The following is a 12,290-nucleotide window of genomic DNA, read 5'->3' as shown; positions in this document are numbered from 1 at the left end:
CACCCCCACCCCCCCCCCCTCCAACCCCTGCCCCTTGCCCCTGTCACGTATGTGTATGACCATAAAGGCCATAAAGCCAGAGCAACATCATTTGTATACAGTATAATAAGTTTTTAATTTTTAAAAAAATCAGAAAGAATGTTTCATATGCATGGGATTATAGTGTTACATGTAATATATTATGACGTCTCAACACGTGGCTCTTTGGCCGAACGGTCGGCACAGTTTGTAAACGTTCACTTTGTGTTTTTGTGTTTTTTGGGGTGGGGTGGGGGGTGGGGGTTGTAAGAAGAACGAAAATGCCTTATTTCAAAACCTGAAGCTCAATGTTTTCTCAGGAGAGCATGATAGCGAACCCACCCACCCACCCCACCCCCCCCCCCACCCCACCCCACCCCAAGAAGCTTCACCCGTAACAGCTTATAACAACCCAAGTCCTCACATTTCCATTGCCTGGCCATAGCACCGACAGTGGCCCTTGGTTTTTCAGCACACCCCTCGGGCCTTGTGTAAACTTGACAACGCACTGATAACTCGTTTATACTTACCCTCTAAACATTGTTCCTAAGACGATTGGATGGGGGAAATTATAGATGGTGTCATGAAACAAGCGAAGATGGAGAAAAAAAACCCCCACGTACCCTTCTGTTTTCTTGGAAAAGGAAGAAAAATTCTGAGAAACAGTAGAATTATATACTGGAGACGTGACCTCAAACAAGGCCTACAAATGTGCGTTTCCGGAAAAATGTCGAAAAAATAGGTAGAGTAGGTCGGCTTCAATTTTTTTTTTTTTTTTTTTTTTTTTTACATTTTTACCCTTTTCATCTACATATTAATAAAAAAAAAAATCTAAGAAAAAAAATTGTTGGCCTTTTTATCCAAGGTATATGTTTTTAAAACTTTCCGAGGAAATATGTTAAACAGTGGAAAAAAGTAATGCTAGGTTCAGACTACCAACTACCAGCACAAAGTTGGCCAACTTTCTGATGTCACGACCTCTACGAATGTCCTGTTATTAGTCTGAGCATTCTTGCAACTCGATTCTCGTCGTTAGTTGTTAATCTGAGCGCACTAGTCTGAGGAAAAAAAATCACTTATATTAAAGCGCATTCACCGCTAATATACAACTTCCATTTAGACACCCCCACCTGCAAATATTCTGAATCCGCACCTGTATAAATATAGCTGCTAGTCCCTACTCTATATAGATATGGCATAAAAGACAAGAGTATTAAGGGCAGAGTAGTCTTCCGTATTGTACTTAAAGATACACAACTCGTCCCGGTTATCGTAATCCGACTGAACGACCACCAGTCTACCCAAGGGAGAGAACGCGACACACTTAGGGGAGGTAAGCCCGTCTTTAGGCGTCAATATTTCCCACAGCCTCCCGTTCTTGGTAAGAATGAAAACTGTCGAATTGCATATAACGATGGTGTTGTCGTCCGAATCCGTGCACAGGCCTTGCAGCGAAACGAACGACTCCTCCCGAGGCAACCGGAAGTCGAGGTGAGAGAAGGTCCGCAGTAATTTCCCTTCAAAATGGAAGATTTTAATGCTACTGTTGCCGGCGTCGGAGACGATGATTTGCTGGTTTCTGTTCACCGCCACGAAGTATGGGTGGTCGAATTGGCCAGCGTCTTCACCGTAGCTGCCGAACGAATGACTGACCCCTCCGCCGGGGTGAAAAACAACCACGCAGTGTTTGCAGATGTCCGTAACGATGACGTAGTTGCTGTCTGTGACGGCGATTCCGTACGGAAACTCCAGGACGTCGTTCCCGCCACACCGCCTCTTTAACTGTCCGTCGAGACTGAACATTTTGACGCAAGCGTTCACGCTGTCGGTCAGGGCAATGCTGTCGTCATTTGTCATGGCAACGCAGATCGGGTAGTTGATCTGTTCGGGTTTGTTTCCTTTGCTCCCGAATTTGAATCTGAATACTCCGTCGGAAGAAAATATTTGAATCCTGTGATTGTCCGTGTCGGCCACTACGATATCACCTGCAGTTCAGAAAGAGAGAACAATGAGGCTATTTTATTATTTAGAAGAAGAAAAAATGAATCAGCGGTCGAAATTAGCTAAACTTCCTGCCGGCTATTCAGTTCGGCAAGCTACAAATTCTGCTGTTCCGAAACAAAAACGTGGCGGACCAAATATCATTGACCCAAATAACTGAAAAATAATTGCCAGTCTGACGGAATGATAGGCAAAACAAATTTTCCGGCCCGTGTAGCCCGAGTACTCTGACTGTAAGAGAGCTAGACGGACATTTAGACAAGAGCGTCATAAAGCTACATGTGTGTCTCCAACGTGTGCGTACGCGTATGCATAATGACTGTCTCCATGTGTGCGTAGAAGAATGCGTAGATTTTTTTTGGCGTGACGTCACAAAGTGTAAATTGAGGAAGTGGCTGAAGAAAAGGATGACGACATGTTACTGGCACTGACAATTGCCACAACTTTAAGAAAGAGGGGAAGAAGAAAGCACCGGTGGTGGGTTCATCCTATCCGTCAAAAAAGGAAGGAATATGGTGCATACCATCAGCTTATAGCTGAATTGTTACTAGATGAATACTTTTTGACACTTTAATGGTTTTCATGTTGAAAAGATTGAAATCACGAAAAGACGCACACATACGCGCACATGGAGACATGGCTTTACAATCCAACATTTAATGTCCGTCTAGCTCTCGTACATTCAGAGTACTCGGGCTACGGCCCGTGGTAATGTTGACCGGCAAAAATCAGTCGGGACGGCAGTATTTTGATCCCTGTGAATACATGCATATATATATAATATATATATATATATATATATATATATATATATATATATATATATATATATCTATAATTATTGTATCTGTCTGCCTGTCAATCCATACGTCTGTGGAATTGCATGCTTTTTGTACAAGTGTCTCGTGTTGAATGCTATCTTTGAATGTGTTTATTCACGTATTCATTTATGCATGCATTTATGAATTTATGTATGGCTGTATTCATGTAATATGTATTTATTTAATTCTGCCGGGAGACATGCATGCAATGTGTTCTTAGGAACATGTGGGGTTCCGTCTATATAGAGCTCGACAAATAGTGTGTGTGTCTGTGTGTGTGTGTGTGTGTGTGTCTGGCGGGGGAGGGGGGATTTTGGACGTGTGCCGGGTTGTTATTTTCTGGTATTTTTTTGTCTTTGAATTTCTGTTTGTTTTTGTTTGTGTTTGTGTGTGTGTGTGTGTTGGGGGGGGGGGGGGGGTGGTTCTTTTCTTTCCTTTAAATATTCTACTCATCTTTAATTTAATCGTTAATATTCAAACCTGGAAGTTATCCACGGCAATCGGCAATGCCGTGGATACTACCGCGGTATTTTCAGTTTCCGCGGCATTTATTTCAGTACCGAAGTTGCGAAAGCTATTTTTCATAAACGCGGGTGATTAACTATTAAATATATCATTACAAACATGTACGACAAAACCAAACTTTGTAAATTCGGTCCAAACTCTGGACAAGAAGGAGTGAGACGTAGCCCAGTAGTAAAGCGTCCGCCTGATGCGCGGTCGGTCTAGGTTCGATCCCCGTCTGTGGGCCCATTGCACTATTTCTCGATCCAGCCAGTGCACCACGACTGGTATATCAAAGGCCGTGGCATGTGCTATCCTGTTTGTGGGATGGTGCATATAAAAGATCCCTTGCTGCTAATCGAAAAGAGTAGCCCATGAAGTGACGACAGCCGGTTTCCTCTCTCAATATCTGTGTGGTCCTTAACCGACGCCATATAACAGTAAATAAAATGAGTGCCTCGTTAAATAAAACTTGTTCTTTCTTCCTTCGATAAGCAATCACCAATGGGTCCACCGACGGGGATTGATCGATCGCGCATCAGGCGAGCGCTGTACCACTGAGGTAGGTCCCACCCCCTGCTGCTAATGGAACAATATGTAGCGGGTTTCCTCTGATGACTACAAGCCAGAAGTCTGACATCCAATAGCCGATGATTAATTAATCAGCGTGCTCTAGTGGTGTCGTTAAAACAAAACCAACTCTAACTTTAACTTTATTTCTGTTTTTTATATTTCGTTCTTAATGTAACTTTAGAGCTGTATATATATATATATATTGTTTTATTATGTACTACTGTAAAATACCGTTCTCTGTGTATATTTCAATTCCCATCGCAAAGTCGACATTAACATAAAATGATAGATCATGAACAGTTTAAAATTCATGCATACGCAGTTACCTGTTTTTGTGACAGCCACCCCACAGGGCATGTAGAACAGCCCCTTGCCTCGCCCCCGCCGTCCGACCTTCCGTACAAGCTTTCCTTGCTCCATCTCGGCCTTCACCTCTGACCCGCGATTTCTGAACATGTTCTTGAGAATAAACATGTTGAATCGATGACGTCATGAGGGGATTTTTATTGCAGTTCTTGGTCGAGTCTGGTGAGGGTCTGTAGAATATTGGCTCGTTGTTCTCGTGTCCTTTTTCTTCTTGTTTTAATTGCCCGTGTTCCTGTTTCCTTGTCTTATCGCCTTGGTGCTTTGTATTCTTGTCTGCTTATTTTGTTCTTTCTTTTTGATGTGTTTTGTCCCTTTGCTTCCACTAACGCACTCTTGTAAAGTTAGTTAAACGTTGGCCGTATTAACTGTAGGGAAAAAAAGAGAAGAAAAGAAAACAATTACAATATGCATAATAACGATTAAATTTACTTAAAACCAGGTTTTTAACTATTTATATATGTAACAACTTAATACAACATTCGTTGTTTAAAAACGATCCAACTCGCTTTCGCTTTTTAAGATTCGTTTTAAAACAACTCGTTGTAAGATAAATGGTATTTAAAGCTGTATCCTAACCAGCCGCGAGCGACGCGAGCAATACGAGCGATTATTTTAGAAATCATTGATTTGAATTGCCTCATCCTAACCGCGCACGTGCAGCGCGACAGATAAATATGTCGCGTCGCACGCGTCCGGCTGGGATACTGCAATAATTGAAATGAATGATTTCTGAAATAATTGCTCGCATCGCTCGCGTCGCTCGCCACCGATGGAGTAGTCTCTGTATATATCCGTAGTTAAAGTGATACACCCTAGTTTGTAATGCACTTCGACGTTTTCTTCATTGCTAAAGCTGTTTTTGATACTTTAAATTGGAAATACTGACATTTTATTATTTAAAATATTCATTTTCTTACACCTGAAGTGATTCTGGTCATCCAGGTTATTGTAATACCTCAAAATAATATTTTTCCTAATTTAAAAAACGCACGTTAATCTGAGAAATAATGGTTATTGAGACAAGCTTTAGTTAATTTTCGACTGTATTTTCCTGTTAAAACATCACAGACTTTAGCTTCTCTCTGTGTAGCACGTTTGTAGATTAACTAACATAGTGTTCATTTGCATGGACTTTAGGATCTGCACCTTTAATATTTTGATCGATAAGTTACGTAGCAATTTTAGCTTTATTTACATAGATCCGTTGCTTCTGTCATCCATGGGATTTGGTTGGTGGTGTACACTTTATAATACGCCAGACATATGCCGAAAGTGTAATCAATCGTATTTTAAAACCATTTGAAGTGGACACTTAGGGAATAGTGCTAGGTGTATGAAGTGATAGTCACTATCTGGAGTTAGACGATATTTCAGTTCTGGAATTACAGCACTGAGCTTTCTGTTTTATGTAACTCATGCTTGTCTTGTGTGATGTCGACATTGTAAATCCCCGGTGTCGCAAATTTGTTCTAATGCTAGGCTCAGACTACCAACTGCCAGAAGAAAGTTGGTCAACTTTCTGCTGTCACGACTTCTACGACTGTCCAGTTGCTAGTCTGAGCGTTCTTACAACTCGATTCTCGTCGTATAATCCATTAGTTGTTAATATAAGCGCACCTCTTGTAAGTCGGGAGGTGGGACAATTACAACGCATCCGTCGAATTGCCCAACTTCGTCGTGACAGTTGACATTCTAGTATAACGGAGAAACAGGTCTGTAGGATGGTGCATATAAACGATCCCTTGCAACCAAATGTTTGACATCCAATAGCCAATTGTTAATAATCACTGTGCTCTAGTGGTGTCGTTAAACAAAACAAACGTGAACTTTGTTTCGTATTGTACCACGGCAACGTGCTGAAAAGACAGCTTATCCAAAACGTTTTATTTACTACAAGGCGAGCAACACTAGGATGTTCTCAAGTTGCCATCTAATATAATGGCGCATTCACTTTGACTGGCTCGGTGACACGAACTCAAAACCTATCAGCTCCGAACTTTTGGCCCAAGTTTTGTATATTATTTATTTATTTATTTATTTAGTTATTAGTTATTTGCTTTGTTTTTGCCTTTGCTTTTTTATTTTATTATATTTCATAATATTTTATTTTATTTTATATCTACTTATGGTTGCAGCACGATTGTACTAGACACATTCTTGATCTGTCTGGGCTGTCTACCAATAACTTCTTAGTTGTTTGTCGCAGAAGATGTGGAACAGGGGAGGGTGCAGGTGCCATGCCCAATCACCATTTTGTTCTGTTATTGTGCTCAGACGGCTGAAAAGGCCGTATATGAACACATACAATGCAAACGTTTTCACGGGGAGCATGTCCCCGAAACTACCCTGTCCCCGTGACAGGTTCGGGCCCTTCAGGCCCTCAATTTCCCATCCACCGAGCCATCCCACTGACTGTACCCCACCCCAATTTTAAACACACCCCTCGGACCCTGAATCGGTACAGGTTGGACTATACCAATTCAAATCCCATAGGCGACCATGTTAACGTTTGTGTTTAAAAACACTATATGCAATATATCAACCAAACTGTGACCCATAAATATCAGTACTACAACCCCTACCTCAAAGTATTAACTGCAGAAAATGGTACCTTTCATGGCTCATTTTCGGTATAACCAGATGTTTCTGCAACACCCCTAGTTTCGCACAAAATTTTAGTACTTTTTTTTACAGGTACCCCATACATGTTCCAAGCACAAGGCTACTTGACACGGTGGTACTACATCAAATAAAATTGCATACATTTTTAGCCCAGATGAAACTAATTTTTTTTACAACCAACACACTCACATTTATAACCAATCACAGGACTTGTGGTGTTAACTTCTCTATCAAAAGTTCGGTACACCTCGAACTTCGACCCAGCCGGAAATTAATTGGTATAGTGCAACCTACAACGCTTCCCCACTGAGGCCGGCATTTTGGACAGTGTCTTTAGATTCCAGTATACCAAATAAATTCCTATTGCCAATAATGTTAACGTTTATCTAATGAAACTGATATAAGCACCTCACATTTAATTGACATGCATAAAAATGTGGAGGGGTCACACACCATTTAAGGGATTTGATAAATATGTTTTATTAGCAACCATAATTGTTGCTGAAAATCGTAGTTTTTTTCATTTTGGGGGATACCCTGTACTGTTTTTTTTTTTTTTTACCTCCTGTGTTTAGTATATAACAACTGAATAATAAATAAAAGTGTATTTAATCATTGGCAATGGACACTGGTATTTGCACAAATAATTAAAGTGTGTTTGTTTTGTTTAACGACCCCATTGGAGCACATTGATTAATTAATCATCAGATATTGAATGTGAAACATTAATTTTAGTAATTCATCAGAGGAAACCCGATCCTTTATATGCACCATCCCACAGACAGAATGGCACATACCACGGTCTTTGATATACCAGTCGTGGTGCACTGGCTGGAACAAGAAATAGCCCAATGTGTCCACCGACGGGATCGATTGCACAAATAATATAATTAATATCACATAGTACTACAAATCAGACAGGCATATACTCTTTTCACGTGCGCATATCCACTTATGCACGCCCATCCTGGACATGATCTCCAACATCGCCAGTGACCAATTCCGGGACTACCAATCAGAGCCGCCGCTGTTTTTACTCCGTAATTATTTCAAGATGCATCCCTGAGCACCTCGAACTTTGACACGGAACCTTCGTCATTGGTGCATTGCAACCTTTCAAACGAAATCGCACCAAAACGACCTCATTGCGTCTGGTGTCAGGAATGGCGTGATATCTTGGAAAGTCGAGACAAATCTCTTGGCGGAGTGATCCATCTACTCGTATTTACTGCGGATCTCTCGGCGCGTGAGTTCCCGGTTTTGTTTAATCAATTTCTTCTAAGACAGAACAACGTGTCACCGTGCTTATCTGTCCTCTCGCTGGAACAATTACAAACGAAGCTTTCTGTCTAAAGATGAGATTAGACGCAACAACACCAATTGGGTTAGATATAGGGAACTGATTACTCCACTGGCTGGTAATTTGTGTGAGTAGGTTACCTCTGATGTTCTCGCGAGGACAAGGTCCTTGAACGACAATTGAATTTACATCGGCCTCGACGATGTTAAAGTTTGTTTTGTTTAACGACACCACTAGAGTACATTGACTAATTTAATAATCGCGTATTTGATGTCAAACATTTGGTGAGTGTAACTCGTAGTCATCGGAGGAAACACGCTACATTCATTCATTTGAATTTATTTTCGTGCTTATTTCCAATTAAGGTTCAAGCACGCTGTCCTGGGCACATACACCTCAGCTATCTGGGCTGTCTGCAGACAACAAACAAACAAAAAACGCTACATTTTTTCCATTAGCAGCAAGGGATCTTTTATATGTACTTTCCCACAAACTGGAAAAACACATACCACGAAGCTATCGGACTCAAAACTGGTAGGTACTTGCTTCGCCTCCCGGTATCGGCTTCCACCCAGAGCGAGTTCTAACGGCTCAATGGGTAGGTCAATACACCGACTTCACCCTCACTGACCTCCAACAACTAACCACTAAACCCCTGTCCTTGACAGATAGCTGAAGCGTGTGCCCAAGACAGTGTGGTTGAACCTTAATTACGTGCCTGAACCTTTTTGGGATATAGGCACTTTAATAAAGTTAAAGAAAGAACGAACCTTATTTGAGTATACAAACGAAATTTTAAAGTACGATCAATTGGTATTTTTCTATCATTACAATAATTATTATTATCATCATCATCATTAAATAGTTTATTATAGTACAAACTTCTGTCATCATCATCGTCGTCGTCATCATCATAATAATCTTCATCATCATGATCATTATCATCACCACCATCATTATTATTATCTTCATCAAACATTACAACGAAGTCACTAATTAATAGCATCATGATTATCATCAGCGAATACGTTATCGATAACACTAACCATTACAATAACCATTATTATTGTCATCATCAAATGCGTTATTGAAGTTATCAATTCAGTCTTCAGTATTATTATCATCACCACCAAGATCACCACCACCAGCATCATCATCATCATCATCATCATCATCATCATCATTATAATCATTATAGCACACATGATTACATTATCGTAGGGAGAATGATGTGTCTTCATAACGCAATCGTGTTGGGGTGTCGTAAAACATTCATTCATTCACAATATAATTGACTGCATCACGCAACACATCTGACAGTTTAAAGACACCACTTTAGTACTGTGGAAAGTAAATTAATTATATGTGTTTAGACCACAAGATTAGCGTATAGATTAAGGATTTCTATAAAAATGGTAATACTAAATAATGCGTATTAGCGTATAGATTAAGGATTTCTATAAAAATGGTAAATACCAAATAATGCGTATTACGAAGCACCCTTCCTATACCGATCATTCGGTAATTTCAATGTATTAACATTAACTGCAGGCGGAAACCCTGCTGTTTTATATTTGACTGGTTTTCTTATCTGTGCTCAAATATGATATACAAAGACTGGCCTAACTTGTTGTACACTGACGTGATTCATATATTTCATGTTTAATCTAACGATGCAACAAATAGGAATACTGATACAGAATAACATATAAAAAATTCCTATAATACCCATTTTTAATATAGATTAGACTTTGCCTACTGTGTTTTAGTCCCCAACGGTCCAACTGGAGGGAACTATAGGTTTCATCTCCGTCCTTCTGTCTGCCTTTCAGTCCATCTGTCTGTCTTTCTGTCTATCTGTGCGTGTGCCTGTGTGTTGGTATACGTGTATATATAGGTTTATTAAAGAAATGTGTATGTTATTTTGTTTTATTGATTGCATGTCTGTTTAATTAGCTGGCTGGGGATTTGTCGATCCCTCTATCTATCTATCTATCTATCTATCTATCTATCTATATGTCTGTCTGTCTGTCTATATATCTATCTATCCATTTACCTACCTACCTACATATTTGTCTGTCTGTCTGTCTATCTATCTATCCATATATCTATCTATACTAATATATGTATTTTTTTTAAATATAATGTGACGGAATATCCTTTTTGAGGTGGGGGTGTGTGACGGAACATGCTCTTAATTTTGTTTTCGCCTGTGGCGATATTAATTGTTTTAAAGGGCCATGTGCAGTTCCATTATGCACTTAAGCCCAGGTGGGTACCTTGTTACGTAATACCTCTGCGCGACGGTCGTCGAGCTGTACTTTCTGATACACACCCAACCCAAGTGCGGAGGCCATGTGGCCAGTAGTTACGTAATACCTCCGCGCGACCATGGAATCTCTAGCGAACTGGCGACAGTAAGTCTGACCATCTAAGACAAATATGCCGGCGTGGTCACTGTGGAAATATCACTTGATAGGGGGAGGACCGCGATGTACCCCCAGGCGATATTCGGTTTTATGATAAATAGCTAGGGTTTTAGAGATATCAGGGAGAACCATAGGAAGGCTCCCAGGGATCGATGTCCGTCCGGACTGGTAAATATTTTAATACTGTATTATACCAATATTATTTAGACGGTGCTGCCGGTAATCTGACGCAGTAAACTGTAGGCTCACTGTCTAATATATATAAAGCTTAACCAGTCATCCTAGAGGACCTAGGTAAACTGTAGGTTATTGTCTTTATTGTGATAGGTACCAGTATTAATTCTGTGTTACACGTTACTGAATGAGTAGTTAAGGGTTAATTAAAAATTAACCAGTTAGGAACAGAGTTGTAATTCCTTTATTTATTAAGTTCCCCTGGCAGCGTTTCTCAGTTATCACACGTTACTGAATGAGTAGTAAGGGTTAATTAAAAATTAACCAGTTAGGAATAGAGTTGTAATTCCTTTATTAATTAAGTTCTCCTGGAAGCGTTTCTCAATTATCACACGTGTGGGTGTTGTGTCACGGTGAAGTGATTAGCATATTGTGTAAACTAAACACCTAGAGATTAACTAATTAAGTGATCAGACCTGGGTTGTTATTATTTGTTGTTGTTAATTAACTACTGCGGCAGTACATTTGTCAGCGTAGGTTAATACAGATTCCAAAGTGTATTGTGTTTTTGTTGTGTTTTTTAGTGAACTAAACGTGATATAAAAATATATACTTTATATAAAATCTTATCTCTGATCATATCTAGACGAGCCAGCGGGTATAACTGCCTATTACAGAGAGATCTAATAGATATACAGTTAGGAGAGATATTTGGACAATCGTGTTTCATTCAGTTACGGGTATTATAGGATCCCCGTGACAGGAGTAGAAAATTGGGGCGCTCGTCCCGGATCTGAAACGGGACACGCATATTTAAAAAAGTATTGTTTGTAAATGGGGGCTTTATAAATTATTTTTACAAATAACTAGAAGTAGCAACGTTGTTCACTAGAAAATGAATTAATAATAAGTGCGTCATATCCAAACATGGATAAGAATTTGCTGGATAGGCGTACGCTCAGTGTAGTGGAGATTTAGCGAGCACGTAAGGCCGAGTTAGTTGAAATCGCGGGTGAGCGAGAAATTGATTTAACATCAGCTAAAACCTTAGGAGATATAAGGACAATTATTATCCAGGAAGTTTTTGGTGATAGTCCTGTTATGGAAGACAGTGAGATTGTTCCAGAGATAGAGATAAATGAGTTAAGTGTGGAACAACAATTAGCTTTTAAAAAGCTTGAGTACGAAAGAGAAGAACGTGCATTAGATAGAGAGAGAGATAGAGAAGATAGAGAGAGAGGGAGAGAGAGAGAGAGAGAGAGAGAGAGAGAGAGAGAGAGAGAGAGAGAGAGAGAGAGAGAGAGAGAGAGAGAGAGAGAGAGAGAGAGAGAGGAGAAGAGAGAGAGGGATAGAGAGAAAGAAGATAGAGAGAGAGAGAGAGAGAGAGAGAGAGAGAGAGAGAGAGAGAGGGATAGAGAAGATAGAGATAGAGAATTCCAGTTAGCAAAACTGAAGAAGTTAGACGAGAAGTAGGAAATGGGT

At 40.0% G+C, this 12,290-nt stretch overlaps 1 protein-coding gene across 1 annotated transcript in view; it reads right to left on the bottom strand.

Moving 5' to 3' along the window:
• Window positions 1–96: 96 nt before the first annotated feature.
• Window positions 97–12,290, bottom strand: part of LOC121385691 (tripartite motif-containing protein 2-like) — a 41,895-nt gene continuing 29,701 nt past the window's right edge. Inside the window, exons 2-3 of the mRNA XM_041516463.1 lie at window positions 4,244–4,648; window positions 97–2,003 (exon numbers count right to left, since the gene is read on the bottom strand). Coding sequence (XP_041372397.1) covers window positions 1,201–2,003; window positions 4,244–4,391 — 951 coding nt within the window. The 5' untranslated portion in view covers window positions 4,392–4,648 and the 3' untranslated portion in view covers window positions 97–1,200. The remainder of the gene's footprint in view (window positions 2,004–4,243; window positions 4,649–12,290) is intronic.

Source organism: Gigantopelta aegis, chromosome 11, assembly GCF_016097555.1.
Source record: "Gigantopelta aegis isolate Gae_Host chromosome 11, Gae_host_genome, whole genome shotgun sequence".
NCBI classification, from domain to species: Eukaryota; Metazoa; Mollusca; class Gastropoda; order Neomphalida; family Peltospiridae; genus Gigantopelta; species Gigantopelta aegis.
The sequence above is the reverse complement of the archived record's forward strand: the minus strand, read 5'-3'. Positions and strand labels throughout refer to the sequence as shown.